The sequence below is a fragment of the Anopheles moucheti genome, chromosome 3 (genome assembly GCF_943734755.1).
Source record: "Anopheles moucheti chromosome 3, idAnoMoucSN_F20_07, whole genome shotgun sequence".
Taxonomy (NCBI): Eukaryota; Metazoa; Arthropoda; class Insecta; order Diptera; family Culicidae; genus Anopheles; species Anopheles moucheti.
The window spans coordinates 71,980,337-72,003,099 of record NC_069141.1 but is presented as its reverse complement, the minus strand read 5'-3'; the positions used below and the strand labels follow the sequence as shown (position 1 = coordinate 72,003,099).

Sequence of the window (22,763 nt, the reverse complement as noted above, 5' to 3'; positions counted from 1 at the left end):
GACACGAAATGGGGGTTGTACGGGAAGGTGGACAAAACACTGCATGATAAGCATTGGTTTGGGAATATTATTCTTACGACAGCATTCCATATATATACACACACAAACACACACCTCCCCCTAAAAAAAAAACAAGAACAAAATACCAATTCTCTTAGCTATATCTCTTAGCTTACCAAATAATACACACGAATCGAATAGACGCTTAACTGAAGTGCACTAGATATAAAGAAGAAAAAAAACGCAACCGTAGGAAAATTAACAATAACAATGAATTATATTTTGCTTCAAATAACAAATAATAAATCGTTGAGATAATCACTAGTGGTGAGACCCGTTACTAACCGTGTGCCATAGCCCAGCTTGCCGAAACAGTAGTCAGACAGGATAGTAGTAGTGGAACATGTACGTCTATTGTTTTTTTTTTGGTTTTCACATTTTAGGCAGGATTTTGTAAGGTGCACATTTTTTTTGCTATGCTTCTTAAGATAGATTGTCCTTATTTTGGCTGTGTGAAGAATCGTCTTATAGGCACAATTAAACTGTTTTGCTTCCACTTCCTCGTGCTCGTTTTGCGCAATCACAGTTACAGGTTAATTGAAGCTTTAATAAAGCTTTTGGTATATTTACAAACTAACAGCTCTGCCAGTATGAGTTTTTTTGCGTGTGTGAGCATTTTGTTCATGTTTATTCAACTTGATTTTCGATATGCGTTTCATTTTAATTCTATTAACGTAAGGTAGTAACATACGATCTCCAACATGTTTCGGTCTACTTGTTAGATAGATGTCGCGGACCTCTATCTCTGCAATATACTGATCTTTATTAAAATTGTAGATTTGTATGGCGATGCTTTAGCACGGTCCACCTGTTTGCAATGCGTCTGCACGTATTTCCAACGAGTCCTTTCGTGTATAGGGTCTTCGCACTAACGTGGGGTACGTAAGTAGTTTTTTTCTCCTTCATTATCGTCACAACAACCTCCTGGAGAGGTCTAGTTCTGCCATTGTTGCCTATCTTTGATGTTATTTTCACGTAGCTCGATAGTCTCAAGAGTTCTGCAAGCTCTACGACAAACTTACTGTCGTACTGTTAGACTCACCAGGTTTCCGGTGACACAGGACGACCCAGCCCGTAAAGGACGTCCACATGGTAGGCCCAAATTGAGATGAAGTGATGGCGTTGATGCGACCACCAGAAAGGTCGGGACTATGGAATGGTGGGCGTCGGCGCTTCAAAGGCGAGCACCGGTAACAAGATTGATGTTGAGAGACGCACTAGGGTGCTCGTTGCCAACTGGGATGCTGGGATTTGAGTTTGCAGGTGTCTTATTTTGCATATGGTGTTTTCACTGACCACAAGTTAGTGAACTCGTGAAATAAAGCTCCCAGCTAACGGCGCCACACACGCGGTATGGAATTAAGGCGAATTCAATATAAGGCCATCAAACATATAACTTGTATTGCTGGCATTTTGTGTACTACTGCTGTTGTCTGTTTAAAATCGGATGAACAGTACATACTACTTAACGTAATGAAGCTTCTTCTCACTCGATGGTCTCTGATCACATCTAGTCAAGTATTAGCCCACGAACTTTGGGAATTCTTGCTGAGAAGCAAGAATGTCCTTGCTCCTTGCATGGTACGGGACGGACGCAGCCATAATTTGAATTTTGACATTCGACGCGCACCCCAGTACGAACTATGGGATTATTTTGTCCATTCGCTCTCACATCTTCCTGACAGCCGTCAATCGCATCTGTCATAAAAAAAATAGACAAAAGTTCAGTTCTACACACTTTGATCAGTGTGCGTGGTTTGGAAATTTGCGAACAAGATTTTCTGCGCCAAGTTTTTTGCCCGTGAGAGTGTCTTTTCCCTCGTTTTCCGTGCAGTGTCGAGTATTCGCGTGAACAAAGACGCCCAGCAATGGATCTTGCCAAACTCAAGGTGGCCGACCTAAAGGCCGAGCTGGCGGCGAGAAATTTGGATACCAAAGGCGTGAAAGCGGTGCTACTGGAGCGCTTGAAGGAAGCGATCGAACGCGAAACCAACGCGGCCGCCAACGTCGACCTGACCAGCCAACAACAGTATCTAGCACAGCAGCAGCATCAACAACAGTTGCTGCTGCAACAGCAGCTGCAGGCGCAGCAGCAATTGCAAGCGCAGCAGCAGTTGCACGCCCAGCAGCAACTTTTTATTCAACAGCAACAACTTCTGCAACAGCAGCAGCAGCAGCAGCAGCAGCATCAGCATCAGCAACTACAGCAGCAAAATGCGATAGTTGCTGAGCCGCTACCCCAAGAGCAGGCGATAGAGGATTTGTCCATGTCAAGTGAGTGCATTTGTGTTGTCGAATTTGGATCGATAGCGAAGCAAGCTAATATATTCAGCGCGATTTCTCGCTCCCTGGTGTGTAATCAGAGCTGTGAGTGCGGATAGCGCGCCATTTTGTTTGTGAAGGGAAAAAGTTACTCGTTCCCGCTTGCGCGTCCAATCGCCTTTCTCGCTCGCACTCACTCCACACTCACACTAGCGCACGTTTTTAAAGCGCCGTCGTGTCTGTTTTTCGACGCCGGAGAAAGTGTGCGTAAACACGGTTCGTTTTTTTTTTTTTGTTGGTGGCAAGTAGGCAACGGTTGTGCTCATTTTGCGGTATGTACGAATATTGCGGGAACAGGAAATCGAACAACTTGTAAACAATTCATCGTAGCGGATGGAGTAATGAACTTTTGGTTGTGTTATGTTTATGCTCTTCTTTACTTTAGTTGTGTAGTTTTTCTTCTGGAATGAGAAGCGTCAAGAGCAAGAATGAAAATACATGAAACCGCGGATTAAAAAAAATGGTTTAGTGAGTTGAATATTCAACATTATTTCTGATTTTAGGCAAGCGGGTGGATACACCGGTTCGGCGACGAAGCACCAGACGTTCCATGACACGATCGCCGTCACCGCCCAACAGCTCCGCGGATAATCCTCACGGCTCGCTAATGGGAAGCGCACGGAAGAGGGGCCGATCGCGTTCGATGACAAAATCACCTTCTCCTCAGCGACTTACCAGCGAAGCACCATGTCTTGCATCGGTACAAGAAGAGGAACCGGAGCCAGTGGTGGAAACGACAGAGCACCGATTAGCAGAACCTACGCCTGAACCAACTCCGCTTACGCCCGACGATAGCGCCACCATGGCACCTGTCGTAGAAGCACCTCCAGCTCTATCATATGAGGAACCTGTCGAAGAACCGGAACCACTGGATCCGGTACCGACAGCAGTTGCATCATCCGCAATGGAGGTTGAGGAAGAGGAATCAAATGCACCAGCTGAAACGGTTGAACAGAGTGATGCAGTCAAAAAGGAGGTTACTTTGCCCACGCCTGAATCGACGGAGGCAGCGCTGGAGGCAGAACAACTTTCAACCCAGCCCGGAACAGAGCAAGACTCGAAGGAAGATAATCAGCAGGTTGAAGCTGAAGAAGAATCTACCAAGCCTGCCGAAACAAGCGAATCGGATGCTAAGCCTGCATCAGCTTCAACTAGCGCCGCGGAAACTGTTACAAGCGATACATCAAAGGCCGGAGCAACGAAAACCGAAAAGAAGCCAAACGCTCAACAACAAGCCCTGAATAATACGGTTGAGTTCGTGACAGAAGAAGTGGAGCCACAGCTGCCCGCAGAAGCCGAAAATACGTTCACGCTAAGCTGGTGTAAGCAACACGATTACATTACATCGCATTACGTACAGATTACATTGTTCCATTCTCTTATTACAGATGATTCTGATTTGAATTTAACCATCGACCATAAAGATTTGCTATCTGCAAAACCTCTTTCGGACGGCATATTTGGCCTAGTGTGGGCTGGAGTTCGAGCTAGCCGCGGTGTCACGGGCGGGAAGGTGTTCTACGAAGTATTAGTAGCGGATGAGTTGCAACCCGCTACCAAATCACCGTTGGTGCCGGAAGGCGAAACATCTACACCGGAAATGCGAATAGGCTGGTCAACGTTGGTGGAAAGCGAACGGCAGCTTGGCGAGACGGAACTCTCCTACGGATATTCTAGCTGTGGAAAGAAGGTAACCGGTGGCAACTTCGAGCAGTACGGTGTAGCGTACGGGAAGAATGACGTCGTTGGCGTTTACTTGGATATGGAAGCGTCACCATGTCTAATGCAGTTTACGGTTAACCGTATACGACAAGGGCCAGCATTCGAATTCGAAAAGGAAGCGTTGAATGGCCACGCTCTATTCCCGCATGTATACGCTAAAAATCTATCGTTCAAAGTAAACTTTGGCACGGTGGAGGATGGTTTTCCGTTGACGGTGAAGAAAGCAGCTACTACGGTCAAACCGGCAACCGAAACGGGCGACAAAGATGCGAAACAAACGAGCGAATCAACCGCAACCAAGGAGGAAGGAAAGGAAGATGATGCAAAGGAAGGCGAAGATTCTGTTCCAAAGGAAGAAACAAAATCGGACGATACCGGCAAGGTGGAGGAAGTTGTACAAATGGAGGAAGCGGAAAACACAACAACCTCAACCGATGAACCAGTTGCTGAAAAAGTACCTTTTGACGAGGAGTTTAAATTCCTGAACAGCTTCGTCAAGGAGAATGAAACTTGCGTTGTCAACGGCTTGAAGGGACCATCGGCTAGGGATAGTTGTGAGGTGAGTTCATCTGCTTGGAACCGTTTAGCGTATGAAAGTATCATTTTTGTACTATTTGGATCGCTTTCCATTATAGCTTGTAATGATGATTGGACTTCCTGGCAGTGGCAAAACCACATGGGTGCAAAACTATCTGAAAGAAAATCCCGACAGTTCGTTTACTTTGCTGAGTATCGATAGTTTGTTACAGAATATGAAGGTGAGCTGTGAACTCTTGATACATTTGAGATTTGTTGATTACCGTTCTACTGTTCCTATCCTAGGTGTTGGGTAAGGCACGGGATCCTTCGAATACTCCACAGTGGCAGAAGGTGGTGGAGCAACTGTCGCGTAATATGGCACGGTTAATCGAGATAGCATGCAAACGCCGAAGGCACATCCTCATTGATCAGGTATGTGTGACGAAGTAGTGAGTTTCGTGTTAACCATTCACCACAACAATAACGCATCGAATTATTATATTCCAGACGAATGTGTTTGCATCGGAGCAAAAGCGACGTTTGAAAGGATTCGGAGGATTTAAGACACGCCGTGCGGTGGCGGTGGTACCGAATCTGGAGGAGTATAACCGACGGTATGAACTAAAAGTTGCCAAATACGGCAAGGAAGTACCTGAAACGACTCTTAACACTATGAAGGGTAAGTACAACACGATGAGGTTCGTTTGCATTGTACTGACCGTTATATTTGTTTCCTTTCGCACTTGTAGCAAACATTTTTGTACCATCGCTATTACAAAACTGGTACACGGAAATTGTATTTACCGAACTCGCGGAAACGGAAGCACAGGAAATGATAAAGAAGATGAACGAGGAGGGTCGTAAATTGCTGCCACCGCGAAGAAACCGTGCTAATCAGTCGAATAGACAGAAGCATAACAACAACGCCAACAGTAACTACACCTCGCGCTGGAATCACAACAACCGCCCGCAAGGTGGAGGACAGCAGTACGGCAAAAATCGGTACGGCAACAATGCTGGCGGTGGCAGTGGCGGATACAACCGTTACGGAAACAAACCCAACGACAGCGTTGGTCAGTATGGACACCATCGTTCCGGGGATTACCGTAGCGGAAATGGATACGGCCGCCGAGACGATCATCATCATCGTGGAGGAAGTTACGGTTCCGGTGGAAACCGGTACGATTCCTGGAATCGTAACAGCGGTGGTGGCGGTGGAGGGTAAGAATAGAAAACTGATAGGGGAAAAAAAGATACGACAACTAATCGGTGCGATTACCTGGTTTTTAATAGATATTACAACGATCGTGGATATTCTAACCGTGGTTATAATCAGCAGCAGCAGGACCATTCCAGTAATCGATATGATGCACGTCGTCGTGATCGTCGGGGTAAGTTTCGGCTGCATTTAATGCAGCGGTTTTGGTGCGTCATTTCTTCATGTTTTTTTACTTTAATTTAACCATATGCAGTGTTTGACAATAGAATAAGGCTACCTATTAATCTAATTTTTCTTCTGCTAAATTGCTTCATTGTATCTACTAAATTGTCGAATTTCCAATATTTTAGAGATATAAGCGAGAGAAACAGAGCGTAGAATCAAATTTATCAACCGTTGTTCTGTGCAACATTGTAGTTGGATAAATTATTCCGAATATTTTTTCACACCATGAATGCTTTTGTGTTATTTGTTACAATTTATTTATGATTTTGTGTTTTGCTTTTCAGGATATAACAATGGTTCGGGATGGAACACACAAGGTGGGCAATCGCAGCAATGGAACAATAGCTACCCGAAATCGGGCAGCTCGGAATCCTGGTACTTATGGTGGCAGGTGAGTTGTTCAATGACATAAATTACACGCTCCGCGTTTCGTTCCTTTCCTAGACAGCTGACCACAAATGTTTGGATGTACATGCAAGGCGGTGTGGACACTTATGGCTCGATGGCTCTAAAAGCCACTTTAAAACCCTCATGGCTTGAATCTTTCGTACCACAATCGCTAGTATGTGCACTCAAACATGTCAGCTTTACCGTAACCGTTAAATGACGTTAAATTTTACGCGCGTACTACAATGTCCATTCTATGTTGCTGTGCATTTAGGATCATTAACGCCACTGAAGGAAGGCAAACGCGCGCATAGTGCTTTGACTGTGCCCACTCCCCCTCCCGAGGATTAGATATAGTGTAACACAGCCCCACACACACTGACTGACTGAATGCGAATGAATGATCCTATCCACCACCGATCCGACGGCGAATGGAAGCGTACTTTAGTGTGTGTTTACTTGTAGATGTAGATGCGGTGTGTTTACATGATTGCATTCGCTGATTGCAATTTGTTTTTAAAGCAAAAGAAAAGAGGGGGAGAGAGAGAGAGGGGGAGAGACAGAACGAACAAAAAATAATAAATGCTGCTCAGAGCTCGTCCTTATCTTTCTTTTTTCCGGATCCCTCGATCAATAGTGACGAAACGTGTGTGTGGTGGGGTTTTCGCGACACATGCGGACCCCCCGGTTAAAGTTAAGAAGGTTAGAGCATAGAAACACACATACGCTAATGCACACTCGGCAATGTTTAAAACAACCCCCCCTCCATTGTAAAGTTATGATTTGTTCATCCAACTGTTCGCCATGAGTCTACGTTAGAAGGGCGTTCCATTAATCAGCCTGAGCACGAGCACGCACACCAACCGTAACCGCTTCGTATCATCCCATATCACCATCATCATGGTTATCGTCACGATCATCATCATCCCGTACACAGGCTCTCTCTCTACAGTCAGTATCAGCGCATATAACAACCTTCACACATCATATTCATCTCGCTTCCAATCGTACGATCTCGATCTGTCGCATTGATTTCGTGCCGCCTATTAAATGAATGAACGGATGCTTGAGCAAGACTACCGATTTCTTATCTGAGTCGAAGAAGAAGAAGAAGAAGAAGCAGCGAAAGCGAAAACAAAAACAAAATGAGAGAATGTGTAAAATGTAAAAATGTACGCACACACCACCATCAACCACACCAATGAAAATGTGTGTCAACCTGACTCCAACTTTCTTCCTGTCCACCGTGACAGTGGAAAGGTAAGGATCATGTTGTGCCTACCAGTATCTTAATGTTTGTTTGTTTTCTGTTTTGCTTAATTTGTGCATCGTGATATGTCCCTTGTTTTCATTGGTTCGCTTAATAGCATCGAAATCCGTGTCCGAGCATTAGTATATTAGCATTAACTTTGTTTTGCCATTTACATTAAGCGAATCCTCACCGAATCATTCCATTTTTCATAAGATTGTTCTTTTTAGCTAAAAGAGTGATTACGCAAAAGGGGCTCATGCTTCGTAACATGTTTTAAAATGTATTCTATTCTTTAACGATCATATTATGCGTGTGGATAGGGAAGTATGAGGGTTCAAGAAAACACATGGTGGCTGCTTCCTCTGTTCTCTCTGCTCTGGCTCTCTCACACTGTGTACTGGGGTAGACTGGGCTTAAAATGACCTTTCCTTGCAACATACGAAGACATTTTTCATCCAATCCTTTGTTCTTTTTTGTTTTTGTACTTCACTTTTACATCATCTAACCGTAAATGGATCAGTGCCGTGTTGCAATTAATGTTTATTTACCATTTCTCGTTTTCGTATTTTGCAGTCCAACCTGAACGATCTGCTCGCACCGAACGGTAGCAATGGTGGGGCTGATGGATCTGCCGCTGGCGCCGCCACCGCCACCTCATCGTCCCAGTGGAATCAGTACGGGAACAATGCGCATCAATCCTCATCGTACGGAAACTATCATTCGAAGGGATGAAGCAATTCGTAAGCGATTACCGGTACCGGGGGTATAGGGACTTGCTTCCGTTTCGCAGCTCTCAGACAGATGTTTTTTTTACTTTCTACACTAATTGAACCTGAGACGTAACCTTAATGTAGTGTAAATTAATTTAGTAAGTTAGATGAATTTTTCTTTCATTAACATACACACAACAAACACAAATAAATTAGTACAGCTTTTCCACACATACACACATGACAACACATGCATTCATTCGCGACAACGCTTGTAGTTGGTTATGTTTAATGTTCGTTATGCACATTTAAAATCCTCAAGAAAACACACACACACGGCCCGTAAAGATGGCAAAGAGACATACTACTCACGCAAAAGGTTTAGGCAATGGTAGTGAGATAAATTTAAGAGTGCACGGAATATCGATTTTAAGGAAAAAGAATGAGTCGAGCCTGAGGGAAGTCATATATATGGTGGATAATGGATAATTTATGTGTAATACGTTTGTTTACAATACCTAAGAAGAAAAAAAGCTCGATGTTCAACATTAGTGCGGTAAGAATCGGATTGTAAGAGTTGCAATGGTTTTTCCTTTTGTTCGTTCGATCTAGTTGACAACACTTTAATGGGTCCGGAATGCGTAACCCGGAAAGCGTTCTCATTTCTTGAACGTCTTGAACTGGAGGGTGCCCTTCCGCTTTCCCTTTTCTCTTTATTTAGTAACAAGGATGATTTGCGTATAGATTTTTTTTGTTGTTGTATAGTTACACAACGAATTATGTTAAAATATGTATCGTATTCTTCGCTCTTTTTCGTTTTAGTATCATAAGATTTATTGTTTTTAGCGTTAGGATGTGCAACCTATCCCCCCCCCCCCCTCCCCCTCTCCCCCATCACCAATCGTGGAAAAGCAAGGTAGAATAAGAACTCCTCAGTAAGCGATAGGATTTTGCTGTACTTTATTTTATTGGTTTCCATTTCCATGCCCTTCATCACCATTCATTTTAAGGTGCCGCGGTCTGATTAACAACTTAAGAGGTATTAATTGAGAAAGTGGCTCCGCAGGCCTTACTTTATTAACTGTATGGTAGCACTGCAATTGAAACTGATGAAATATAGAGGTATGAGGAGAAAAATAGTCGCGGAAAAGCAAAAAAAAAATCAACATTAATCCGGTTTTTTTCATTAGGCAAGAAGCTAAAAAAGGATTATTAAATTTAGTCAAACAACTGTGTAATACAAGAAAAAAAAAACACAACAGCAATTGTATGAAATAGAAAGTAACAATACATTTTGGCGTGCACTAACCCATGAAAATTAAAAGAAGAATCAAAACCTTCTTGCAAGTATCCCTTTATGGTTGCAAACTGATCTAAAGCCCGCTCCCTTAAACATGGCTTGTCAAAGTGATTGTTTCCAACGGATATTTTTCAAACCACAAAACGGAAAGAGCAGTTTTGTATCATACATCGCGGTTTGAGTAATCGTAGTAGGCTACGAAGTGTTTTCCTTGAATACTGACGTGTAACTGCGTTATTGCATGCTTTGATAGAAAAACCCCGTCAAATGAAGCATTTTGTTTGGGAAACATGATTAGGGGAGTGGGACATGTATAACAGAAGCGTACAGTTGCGTAAATCATATGCTAAACTAGAGAAATAGATTGTTTTTGATTACAAAAGTAAGAACGAAATACAAAAACGACGAATCGTTGCGAGTTATATGTGCAAAGATAAGGTGTGACCCGTTTTTATTGCCATTTTGCTGACATTTGCAAGTACAACCGATAACACAACTAAAGAAATCTAACACCCAACTTGTCTCGCTATCCACTGTCTATATACTTAAGGTACAAATAAACGACAAAACTGTCCATATTACCTATATTTCATCAAACGGGGAAGATTTGGTGTCGGTTTGTAATGTAGAGAAAGAATTATGTGTTACTCAGAGCTTTATGCATCAAGAATGTTGAAATCACCCCGCACTCGCTCCTTTCTTTCATCTCAAGTGTATCAATTAATTGGGTGGCCAATTGGTCACCAAAAATCACCGTCTACAAAACTGTTGACATTGGTCGGCATTGATCTCGATGTCTAAACGTTCCCCGATTGCATAATGTGCCTTCGTTGTTTCAATCAAGATGCTCCGAGGCCGAAAATAGCTCACGCAGCGATCCATGCATGAACCTTCCACACGCCGGTTAGTTCCATCAGACACGACCGAGAGACTCGTGTGGAGCTGTGAGAGAGTGTGTTAAATTGATCCTCTTTGCAATCCTATTTTACTAACGCCATTACCCCACGTTCTAGCGACCATATGTGTACCGCGAACGGCGGTACGCATGATGTTTCGTGAAAACAAATTATGTTTGCTCTCAGCTCTTTAGCACTGCGAGCTCACACGTGTGTGTGTGTATAATCACACTAGGGGTGATATTTTTGTTTACGTTTCGTTGTACAATAGTGTGGGGAATATTTTGCTATTCATGACGATAGCGACACATTTGCTATTGTAAGTTGCAGTGGAGGATCAATCCCCTGGGAGGCCCAGGGCGGAATTATAAATGGGGCCTCTAATTTTCAAAACGTTGAATTTGGGGGGCATTGAGGCCCTTGAAATGAGGCAAACCGGCGACCAACTACTCCGTCTACCGTTTGATCCGCCGTTGATCCCTTTTCTCAACTCAACCACGAATCCGAAGATCAAGCTATTAAATAAACTTTTAATAAACACACAAAAACACTGCCCACAAAATACTTCATATAAACACGTATGTACGTAAAAGCGTTTAGAAGAAAGCGTAGCCAGCGTAAGTGGATGATTTTTGCTGTTTTGTAAAGGTAGTGTAGCGAATTCCCACATGGTTATTCTTCTTCTTGATGACAATCTTTGTTGGGGGCCACCGAGAGCAAAATGGAAAGAATTAATCATCGTTAGTTAGTTTATTGTCCAGCTTACAAGAGCTAGAGGAGCGCACGATCATCTCAGTCGTCATTGCATTTTGTTTTTAAGCGCTTTTCCTTTCGTCGAAGTCTCTCCGCCCATGCGATCGTACTCGCCAAAAGCGACCGGTTTTGTGATTTCTGACACCAAGAGAGCATCCACGAAAGGAGATAACATCAATCTGATCCGCACAAGGATCCGCCATGTTTGTACATGACGCTTGCTCACGATATCAGTCACTGTGATGCTATTGATCGATTAAAGATCTTCTACTATTGGCTATTAGTTACACATACTATCAAACAAGGGCCCTCTCCGGGGAGCGATCGATAGAGTAAATAGCTCAGCTACTGTGGCGAGAATCCTCCGTCTCGTTTCATCCATCCATTTCCTACAATGCGTGTCATAACTGTACTGCCGGTAAGTTTTTTAATTATTTGGAGTAGGAAACATGGAGTGCCACTATTTCCGAAGACATTATGTATTGTTTATTGTTCGGTTATTTCGCAATAATTATATCTTTTGTCGTCATGGAATGTCCGGGGGTTTAGAAGGATTCCATATACAAATATATTCCATAAATATTCCACATTGTTATTTCCATAAAAATAAACTTGTGCACAGTTATGGTACGCACTGTCCTGTTTGGACGAACGGAAAGAGATGAAAGATCAGTTGACGGATCAAGCGCTATGATCACTAGAGGGAAGGGTACAGCTAAATGAAATGCTACCACGTGGTACGGAAATTTGTGCTGCCTCTTCGTTGATCATGCTCTCTTGGTGTCAGAAACCAAAAATTCCATCGTTTCTAAGCGTTTTTGACGGACGCGATCGGCGCAAAATACGAAAGAGATGCAGGATCCGTTTTACCTTTTCCATCTTCACTCTAATGCGTATGATAGGAATGTGGCACCGACAGGCAGACGTGATTAATGCCATTATGCGTGAAAAAAAAGCTGTATTAAATGTATGGTGAGATATGTTACTTCCACAACATCACAAGTAACAAAACTGGCCGATTCCAGGGCATTTTGTCCCAACTTCAAATATCTCATTGTTGAACTCATTGTTACACAACCAATTATAATCGTCAGGCTCTGGCGAGCTAGTCACGTGATGAGAATAGTACCGGGTGACCCAACCAGTAAAGTCCTTTTATATCATGCACATTGACAGAGCCACTGGGCTTGAAGGACCCAAAATGCAGTGATGGCTTTGATGCATCCGCCAGAAAGATGGTGATATTGTAGAGCGGTTTATACTGCACTTCTACTTTTATTTCAGTAGAACGTAAATGTTTTACCACAAAAATTAGATAATGACCATGTACACAACAACACTAAACAACAAACTAAAGTAAGTAAACGGATAGAACACATTAAAATATGCTTGGCTGCTTTCAGTTACACAATGAACGAGTTTATTGAGATTATTAAATGCTATTCAGCAAGCTGCATCTCGTATAACCAGATTATTTAATATGTTTGTTTGTTGCTGTTGTTTCATCATTTTGTTTAGTTTACATTGTTTTGTTACTTGTATAGGTTCTTTTGTTTGCTTCGCTATTGTTCGTTTTTTGTTTGTTCTGTCTCCGACTCCACCTTCGCTTCTCGCTAAAGCCTGCCTGGTTCGCCAATTTACACACATATCGGCCACCTTCTAGAAACACCTTTGAAATGTAAAACCCGTCAACTGTTGATGGTTGTTAAATGGTAAGTTTGTTAGTATGATATAGAAGGTTTGCCCATTACACGCACTATTGCGTGCCTGCGTTGGGGGTGTGGGTGGGTGGGTGTGTGTGTGTGTGTTTCGCTTCTTTTATATTCAACCGCCCGCGTTTTTGTCGTTCACGTTCAGCTGTTCTGCCCATCCACTATCCTTGTTTTGTTGTGTGTTATGGGGAACGGGGTATGTTTTTTTCTGCACCGACTTCTCTTTACCTTCTGTTTGAATTGCCGCTCTTAAAAATAACATCTACTTATTCAGTACTAGGTTTTTTGCTGTTACTTTTTCCTTTTTTTCTCGATTTTTTAAATATAGATCACATTCATAGACCACATAATAAAATTATTGTATTAGTTGAATTTCCTATTCCCATCCTCTTTTTGCTTCTTTTTGCTTCCAATTAACGCTGCATCCAATCGTTACCGTTATCGTGTTCTAATCCAACCGGTCTTTCCCATTTCGGTATTTAAATAGTGTTCATTCCTATGTTCCTGTCTGTCATCACACATTCATTTACAGATTTCGGTACTTTGTGTCCTTGTCCTCTCTTTGCCCATTTTTTGTTTTGCTAGATTCATTCACTATCCTGTTTACACTTATTTCTCGCTTCTCGCACCATTTAACCACAGAAACATGGAAACAGAAAACGAAAAACATAACAAAACAAACAAACCTAACCACACATGGGTTTCGGATCATTTTCATGTTTCTGCCCGTTTTCTAAAAGTGTTAAGGACAAATAACCAAACTACTGCCACACCACATCCATTCTCCTCCTGGAGTGCAGGGTTACACACGCTACAAATATGTCTCCCTCACCCGGACTCCAGCCGGATCACGTTCGTGATTGTGATCTTTCTTCTGTTAAGTTTTGCTTTAAAAATATTTAGCTTCACTTTATTCGTACATGCAATTGTATTTGTATGTATATAATGTATATTTATGGTAATAATTAAGGTACACATACTGCCCCTTACAACATCAACGCTGGTTGCTTTTCAACTATGTTTACTGGTTGTGTTTTTTGTTTTGTTTTTGAATGTCAACTTATACACTTTGTTTATCTCCTTTCCACCACTTTACAGTGTTTTCTGTATTTACTAGCATTTTTTTTTGTTTGTTATATTTATATATTGTTTTGCAATAGTTTTTGCCCTTTTCTTTTGTCTTGCTCACAGTACCGACATTTTAACAAATCAACAACTACTCGCATTGTTTGGACGATGGATGACGTAAGACGACGGATCGTTTTATTATTATTATGTTATGATTTATTTTATTTCTTTCCCCCCCCCTCCGCGGGTTTAATGTTGCTTTCGGTTACCAATTGTGTGCTAAAAGCAAACAACGCGCGTCCCTCCTCTCTTCAGGCTATCGGGCATGTATTTACGCACATACATTTTTTACATACACACACACCACACACACACATACATACATATCGAATAAACCGAATCTAAGTTAGAAATGTTCTAAAATATTTCATTGCGCTACGGCCGACACCCCTGGATCGCGGCGAACACCATCGAGAGATTATTTAAAGAGAGATTCACTTTACGCGTGTGTGGTTTTGTGGTGATTTTGCTTTGCGTTGCGTTATTCTTGTTTTTTGTTTCTTTGTTTGTTTGCGATATTTATTTGTTTTATTTGTTTGTACCGTATTTTTGTGTTTTTTTTTGTCTCTTCCCCATTTCTTTGCGTTTAGCAATGCCACTTTGCCCTAAGTACTCTCGCGTTTTTAAAAAGGTCACCAATCCCGTGACCCGGTGGCACCAGTTGTGACTATGTGTGGTTCATCCATGCAGTTTCTTTATCAGTCGCAGTTTAGGAAGCGGACGTACCGCGACCAAAGTCCGCACCGGGAACATTATTAAAGTCGTAGCTGAACAAACGGAAACCCATGCGGGATTCGTACCCCGCGTTTGTAGGAACTTAATGCTTAATCGCAATCACTCAAAGAAAAGATCACGCAGAAAGAGATGAAAACTGAGCCACGTTTAAGGAAATAGATACGCCCTTTACGGTGAAATCATTTTCCCTGTCACAATTAAACACGGGGCCGCATTCGGAATGGAGAGGACAGAATTGTGCCGCATCCTCTGTAGCGGAAGTGCGCGCCAAGCGTAACCGTACTAATAACGTTAAGTGTGCTAAGTGGCTTTTGCGTTCGTCGAGTCTTGTTGTTTTAGTACAGCAGAAATGGAATGTTAGTAGTAGTAGTAGTGGTAGTAGTAATGTTGCCTTCCATACATGGCAACCGATCTGAAAAGTTCTTTACCAGCGTCTCTTTACACGACTCGCAAACACGTGGAAAATAAAATTGTATATAAAAAGCTCTATCCTTTTCGCCCTTAAGTCTTTCTGATTTTACTTGTCCACAAGTTGCTACTCCTCTTCACCACTGTACAAAGTTGTTGCTTCTTAACCTTTACCAAATTTTACAAACACATCCTCTCACCACCTTTTGCCACCAAAGCGCTGTGTTAAGTACAGAGTTAGCGGCAGTATGTTTTGGTGGCCACTTCAAGTTCACCCTTGCAGGCATCGTCCACTAAGTGCTGTACTAAAAACAAATTAGTACAACAATTATTGCGAATGCGTTTACTGTCTCTTTACTTTAACTTTCATCAGCAAGAGTAGGTAGTGTTTGATTTGTGATTTCCGACCGCCTGTATAATCTTTCACCAACTCGCACTTTGCCCTTAATTGTTTTGCTTTTGCATTGCTCCGCACCAAAACTCTTCATGCTCAAAAGGCGACGATTAGTGAATAATATTTGCAAGAGAATGCAGCAATAACTTTACCGTTTAACAAACATTGAGGTGTGTGTTGTAGTGTATGGTCGGAACTTAAGATATTATGCGAACAGTTGTTTATTTATGTCTGCTTTTGCCACTGCAGGTGCAGGTCTCGCGCTGTACTGTACTGTAAATAAAATCCTGTAAAGCAGTTAAGCTTCCTTTAGTCGTATTTCCTTCGTTTAGGTTACCCATTTTAAGACTAATAACAAGCAACACCACCGTGTGCTCTGGGTGTGTTTCTAGGCTCATGCAACATGAATTTGGCGATCGTTATCCATGCACAGTAAGGGGCCAAACTGTTCAATTGAACATCCCCACTCGCAGTGACAACCACCTCCCCTTTGGCCGTTCTTCAGGGAAAGGACATAAACTAACCAAAAAAAAAAAGAACACAGGTAGTACATAGGATAAGATCACACACGGCGCAGAAGAAGGAGTGTAAATGTACAAAAACAAAAATCAAAGTACAAGAGAGAATTTATCGTTACGTCATGTGCATGATATGATTCGTTATTCAGTGTACAGGTGCCTCGTTCGTCTATACGATTAGAGCGCACAGTCGCATTGCTACCTGTAGCAGCACTGAAGAGATTCAAAGTATCTACTGATCCGTTTCATTAGCAAATTACACTACTTTTGCTGGATTTTTTGTTTTCTTTTCATTGCCTTGTTGACACGACCGGGGCCTTAAATAGTACATTATGTTGTAAGCGGACTGATTAAAACTCCGATTATACCGTATGTTCATGCGTCTTGTAAAACGGGGTAGATTCGTAATTACTTGTACATATACGCTGCCCGGCCCGTAAAGCTTCTTTTGCTGCTATGCTTTGTTTGGCTACTACCTTCGACTACTTCGAAAAGCTTGATGTTAGTTTTAATCATTACACTCAAAATTGGCAACACGACGGCACTGCTAATGAGTTGTGTTTTAGTTGCTTGTTTAGAACAAACACATACAATCTTTCACGTATTGTTTTTTGAGGGTTATAACTGACTGATCGCCACAGAAAGCACGCTGCTTCGCGTTAGGTTAGAAGCAATAATCGTGCTGCTAAAATGATTATCGCCTTCAATCAAAATAAAGGGCGAACAAAACACACTCACACAAACTGCCCTCCTCCAGCGTCAAACTGATTTTTTAACGTCATCTATTCAATTTGTTCTTTTTTAATTCAAAGAGAGCAAAAGGCTACAAAACTCATTCCCTAGTGTTATTAGCGAAATAGTGGCAATAGAAGGGAAAGATTCAAAAGGATCCTTAGAGGCTGTCCCGCTAATCGAACCATCAAGATAGACACAAATGTCTGGGAATGAATGCAAATTTCTGACGGAGCACACCGAAGTATCCTCGTTAGTTAGTCATGCGGAGAATGTACCAAATCTACCTACAGAATTCTCGCACTCACAAGCACGGAATAGAAGGTAAAATTTCGTAATTTTAATCCAAACTGGTGTCACTATGTCGTACCATATCGCTCCAGCTAATTTGCATATTATCGTTAATGGAAAGAACAAACGATCAACAGATTTATTATTAGAAAAGGAACGGATTCAATGTCAACACATGGATACCCATGCATATCTCATGTTTCCTAGTAGTTGTTAAAAAAAACCTCACTTTAATTTTAATTTCGATTAAACCAACTATTTCCATCTACATAACGCGCAGCGACTTAGTGGGAGAAAATCTAATCTATCCCTATTGGGAGCGTAAGAATGTTTAAGTAGCATTGGATAAGTAATTTGCACAAAAATGCCCTAGCACGCAAGTTTAACCGACTTAAGTAAGTAAGGGTTGGCTCGTTGTTTAATGTTTGTATGAGGAAAAAAACGAACAGACATTCAAGTACTTCTGGCCAATATTCTGATGTCCACGAATCATGTTAGTTATTAGAAAAAGTTAACATTTTTAATACATGTTTCAATAACAAAAATCAAAACCACATAAAGCAACGCGTGCTGGAATGTTCAGGGCGGTATAGAACGCAGAAAACGCTGTACTAATCTTTCAGTACAACGCGTCCCATTATTGGTGGATTATATTAAATTTAACATTCAATATAATTTGGTACAACAATAAACGTCAACATTTTCATTGCCGGTGCAGCAATTTTTGTTTCGTGATGTGTTCGGCAAAGCTCATTTCGCACCGTATCCTGTGCTATTCCCCGATTATAGATAAACATGCGCGTCGGTAGGATATTACGGTGCTGATGTACAGATATACCACAGTCCTCTCAGTTGTCGGTGGATGTTTGGCCAAGACCTTTTAACGAGACGTAGCAATATTGAGCCTACACGGTTTACAACATATCGTGCTTTCGTTAAGCTACCGTCCTATCATTACAAAATGCAAAAAATACTCCTGCTATGTCACCGTGTGCCAAATCTATTAACTTTTCCCCCTTACTTTGTAATGTTACACTGTCATACATTTAAAAAAACATCATGTCTGTGCTCGATATAATGCAAAAAAACGAAACAACTAGAGACACACACTGATAGAAAGTGGACAAAATTTGAAGCAAAGTTGTTAATATACGATTGACCACCTAACCATACGATAACCTCCCCTACAATGTTACACATAATTAAAAGGAGCATCAAGTAAATGGAAAGCAAACATTGCATTAGGCGAACAACAACAACGGGGCTCTGCATAATCACATCCATCTTGCCATTACTACTATTAGCTACTAGGTTCGCGTTTCGCTTCCAATTTAAGCTAGTAGATGCGGATCGACGGTCGACCGACTATTACTTACTGCTCGATGCAGTAGTGTCCGCCTGTCCGGCTGGTCGTTCATCGGCCGCACCCGGATTAGTAGCGTCCACCGGTGCATTGCTTATCCGCGACGAGCTGCGGCCGTACGCACCACCACCACTACCCGTACCGCTGCCTCCACTGCTTAGCGCCATTCGTTGCATCTGCCGTATAACGGTTGCCGCATGGTAGGCCTGCTTCCAGCGCGATTTGGCAAAGTTCTTCTTCAGCTGCTCGGACACGGTACCGTGGATATTCTTGCTGCTTGCCGCATTGCCCGATATCCACGGATGGGCGAGCGCCTGCTTGCACGTGAACCGCCTCTCCACATTCACGCACATTAGGTTGCGGATGAAATCTTTCGCCGAATCACTAATTTCGTCCCAGTACGGTGAATCAAACTCGAACTCGCCCTTCAAAATCTGGGCGAACAGGTTGGCATCGTTCTCGTCGTAGAACGGTGGGTACCCGCACAACAGTATGTACGAGATGACGCCTATGCTCCACACATCTACTGCCTTGCCGTACGGTTTCTGGGCGAGTACTTCGGGTGCCACATACCCAGGGGTGCCGCACGCCGTCGCCATAAACCCGGAATCCTCCATCTTCGACAACCCGAAATCACTGATCATGATCTTGCTGTCTTCCGCCGGGCTGTAGTAGAGCAGATTTTCCGGCTTAAGGTCCCGATGCACGACGCCCTGCTCGTGCATATAGTCCACCGCTTCCAGCACCTGCCGGATCAGGTTTGACGCGTCCCGCTCGGTGTACGAACCCTTTTCCACAATACGATCGAACAGTTCACCGCCCGTCACCAGCTCCATGATCAGATACACCTTCGATTTATCCTCGAACGTTTCCAGCAGCTGCACGATGTTTGGGTGCGCAAACCGGGGACCACCGATCGGTGGCCCCGTACTCTGTACACCGCTCCCATCGCTTCTCCGGGCACTGAACCGCTTCAGCACACGGATCTCATTCTCCAGCGAATCTTCCTTACCCTTGAGCGCTTTCTTGTCGATAATCTTCACGGCATACTGCTGGGCCGTTTCTTTGTGCTCGCACAGCCGCACCTCCGAGAACGCACCGGTCCCGAGCAGCTCCTTGATGACGTACTTGTCATCGATGCTGGGCAACTTTTCGCATCCATCCTTCACGTCCTTGCGTATTTTCTTGCCCGAATCTTTTTTTCCGAACAGCGGCATTGTGATGCTGGGGGGGGGGAGGGATGTGAAGAAGCGATGGATACGCAGCTATTCCGCGGTGTGTCCTTCTGATTCGAATTGCCGGCGGCAATCACAATACAAGTCTTTGAAGAACTGGCCTGTATAGCAGTTGTATTGCTGGGATGGGGAATAATACCGCTTTTGAATTTAGCTGCTTCTTTTTAGCGGTTCTCTCCACGTTCGTTCCCTTTACAAATGAAGCGGCCACACAAACCGTAACGAATACAATCACTCTACGTCTACTACAACTACAGCTTCCTACCCAGCACTACCATCTACCAAGCAGGCATTGGCTTTTAGCAAAACGGACACGCGTTAAGAACCCTCACTTCCAAGGGTACTTTTCACGTTGAATCGCCACGGATTCCGCACCACCATTGGATCTTGGCGGACTTACAGGGTTATTACACACACAAACACGTTCCGGTGATCGTTGTTGCTTGGTTCGAATGAGATAGCGCCTTCGCGATTGAGATTCTTTGGGAAAAGTTATGTTAATAACAGCAGCAGCAGGTTCTTATCTCGCGCTTCACTAAGGAGTATTGTGTGCCAGCTAGTTTGTAGGGCCTTCGCGTGGTGTAAGAAAACACGACATTAGATGCGCACGTACACAAACACACACATATATATATACACTACGGTATACACAAGGACACGGTACAACCCCCACCCCGAAAATACGACGAGTATTATTCGTAGCAAGACGACGACCACACAAACGAAACACCCTTTTCCTACGGCTCCTAATGCAACAGGCACGACATTACCATACGCTGATTACGGTAATACGTGCCGGATTCTGAAACGAGAAGCAGAGAAGAACAAAAATGAATGATTTAATTGTGGATTGTGACCGGTGGTAGGGAACGACAGCAAAGGGAGGACACAGTGTTGTGGGCTTTGTGCGCTGCAACACGACACATAAATCCCTACCCAATTACAGAAAACAATAAATTCAACAGGTTGATAGACATTTCCCCATTTACTGACGGCCTTCATATCTACACTATGCCGCGTTCAACCAGTTGTGATTGGTGTGCACTGGGAGCATACCTGCCGTAGGTCCTTGTGCCCTTTTATGTACCGGTATCAAAACACAATCTCCTATAAAAATACGACTGCTTGCACACCTTCGATCACTTGTGAGGAACACTTTCGCCATCACCGGAACGCTCGGGCTATCCTCGATTCTGGAGCAATCCGTGGCGAATGCGTTGACGATTCTATGGCAACACATCGATCTGAACACGTGTTTGCATCTACATGAGACACGGCGGTCATCAAACAGGCATTGCTAAAGCCGAAGAACCGACGGGATGACAACATTAAATGCCTTGACTACGGCATGGCATGCCATGATGGTGACGGTGGTTGTTGCGCACCAACACACATTGTTGTTCGCAACAATACCAACACTGCAGTAGCTGTGACAGAACGTGATCGGTGTAAGATTACATTTGTTTAATTGAATAAAAAAAAAGATCCAGCGTTGTTCTACCCGGACGCTACAGACGGTTAAGACAGCGTTTCCCCACATCGTACGGCCAATATCTTGATAATTCCTTGAGGATCCCGCACACTGACGTCATCGTTGGTGGCGAAACAGTCAAACCGCTAGGCACACACTACGCACAGTTTGACGAAGGATAATGTCTCGAAACGGGCTTCACGCTACCGATATATTCGCCCCAGCCTGGTCCGGTGGTTTCACAGTTCCAAGTTCTGTGCAGCAGTCACCCAGTCACCCAGACGTCTCGCAGTGAACGTACCATATCAAGCCCAATGTCAGCAGAATAAGCTGCAAAAAAACAAGCGAATCCAGCGAAACGGACGTACTATAACTTTCAATTTACCATAAGGTCAAATTCCCCTGCTTCTTGCTGCCGTTTCCTCTGCATCCTGCTCATTCCTTACTTTAGCTTTCGATCGCGAAAAAAAAATCGCACATCATGGCATACCTCCTTTGGCACTTTTCCCGTGTTCGTCCTACAAAGCTTCCTTTGCGCATTTGTGTTATTGAAGAAGATAATCAATAAATTGTATTTAAAAGTTCACAATTGCCACAATTCCTTAGCTTGTGCTACGGATGAATGGGCACTGATGACGGTGCGCCGAGCATAAATTTAGACGGCCGAAAAGACCTTTTCCCCTTTCTGGTTTTCCGCATTGACCTCGCCGATAGTGTGGCAAAGGTAGCAAACTATGAAAAGGGTGAGGGTTTCCATTGGTCAATAAAAAAGCTCATCAACACTATCACCCACCTTCAATCGCACACAACACTGTTGTTAGCTCACGTTCTGCCCTTATTCGACACATCAAGAAATACGACCCCGACGTACCTATCAGCAGAGGAGACTGGCGATTTGTGTGATTGTGTACCCTACTGCTGCTGCTGCTGCTTCTACTCTTGATGCGTTCGCCTTGCGCGGATGTTCCACGTACTCTTCGCGTACGCAGAAGCTGCTCCAGTCGTTAGTCGCGGAGGAATGGTGTAGTGAAAACAAAAACACATCAAAACACCTTCTGTCGCACACGGGGGAAAACACTTTTATTTCACTTCGCTCTTCCAACTACAGTAGTTCCGGAAATTCAGTACACGAGCAACAAACAGCGGCCAATCGGGAACTATGCACTATTAGGCTATTATTTTACCTCCCCGCGTGCTGATGATACTTTTTTTTCGCATGCGGAGGAGTTTCTCTTGTTGCTTGTGTGTTTTTTTTGCCTTGCTTCCACTGACAAGACTTGCATAAGATTCGTAGACAGTTCGTTTTGCGTCATTCAACCGACTTCAAGGTGAATATAGATACTCGAATGGAAAATGAATTCAAAATCGCACCTGGTTGTGATTTGCATATGCGAGAGAATAAAGGATGTAA

General features: G+C 43.2%; 2 protein-coding genes across 4 annotated transcripts; one reads left to right on the top strand and one right to left on the bottom strand.

Annotated features, from left to right (window-relative positions):
* Positions 1-1,817: 1,817 nt before the first annotated feature.
* Positions 1,818-10,451, top strand: LOC128302513 (heterogeneous nuclear ribonucleoprotein U). Of its 2 annotated transcripts, XR_008287381.1 has the most exons (11): positions 1,818-2,334; positions 2,886-3,704; positions 3,771-4,663; positions 4,740-4,862; positions 4,927-5,055; positions 5,131-5,302; positions 5,373-5,844; positions 5,917-6,014; positions 6,352-6,458; positions 6,729-7,714; positions 8,280-8,417. XR_008287381.1 is itself a non-coding variant. In XM_053039352.1 (10 exons), exons 1-10 carry the CDS (start codon positions 1,929-1,931, stop codon positions 8,436-8,438), a joined length of 3,378 nt encoding a protein of 1,125 aa, XP_052895312.1. In that variant the 5' UTR covers positions 1,818-1,928; the 3' UTR covers positions 8,439-10,451. The 2 variants fall into 2 exon arrangements, 1 of the variants encoding a protein (XP_052895312.1); XM_053039352.1 differs by lacking the exon at positions 6,729-7,714 and having other exon boundaries at positions 8,280-10,451.
* A 3,602-nt stretch (positions 10,452-14,053) lies between these two features.
* Positions 14,054-22,599, bottom strand: LOC128305852 (calcium/calmodulin-dependent protein kinase type 1). Of its 2 annotated transcripts, XM_053043469.1 has the most exons (3): positions 22,224-22,599; positions 20,652-20,683; positions 14,054-20,001 (listed from the first exon to the last, which is right to left on the bottom strand). In XM_053043469.1, the coding sequence occupies exon 3, from the start codon at positions 19,861-19,863 to the stop codon at positions 18,652-18,654; it is 1,212 nt and encodes a 403-aa protein (XP_052899429.1). In that variant the 5' UTR covers positions 19,864-20,001; positions 20,652-20,683; positions 22,224-22,599; the 3' UTR covers positions 14,054-18,651. The 2 variants fall into 2 exon arrangements, with proteins under 2 accessions (XP_052899429.1, XP_052899430.1); XM_053043470.1 differs by lacking the exons at positions 20,652-20,683; positions 22,224-22,599 and having other exon boundaries at positions 14,054-19,544; positions 19,611-20,298.
* Positions 22,600-22,763: the final 164 nt, after the last annotated feature.

What these genes read in the sequence shown, in the direction of transcription:
- LOC128305852 (XM_053043469.1), bottom strand. Translation starts at nt 19,863, where the DNA reads ATGCCGCTGTTCGGAAAAAAAGATTCGGGCAAGAAAATACGCAAGGAC.
- LOC128302513 (XM_053039352.1), top strand. Translation starts at nt 1,929, where the DNA reads ATGGATCTTGCCAAACTCAAGGTGGCCGACCTAAAGGCCGAGCTGGCG. An exon ending in AGAGGATTTGTCCATGTCAA is followed by an intron (nt 2,335 to 2,885) that starts GTGAGTGCATTT and finishes TTCTGATTTTAG; the next exon opens with GCAAGCGGGTGGATACACCG. An exon ending in CGGCTAGGGATAGTTGTGAG is followed by an intron (nt 4,664 to 4,739) that starts GTGAGTTCATCT and finishes TTTCCATTATAG; the next exon opens with CTTGTAATGATGATTGGACT.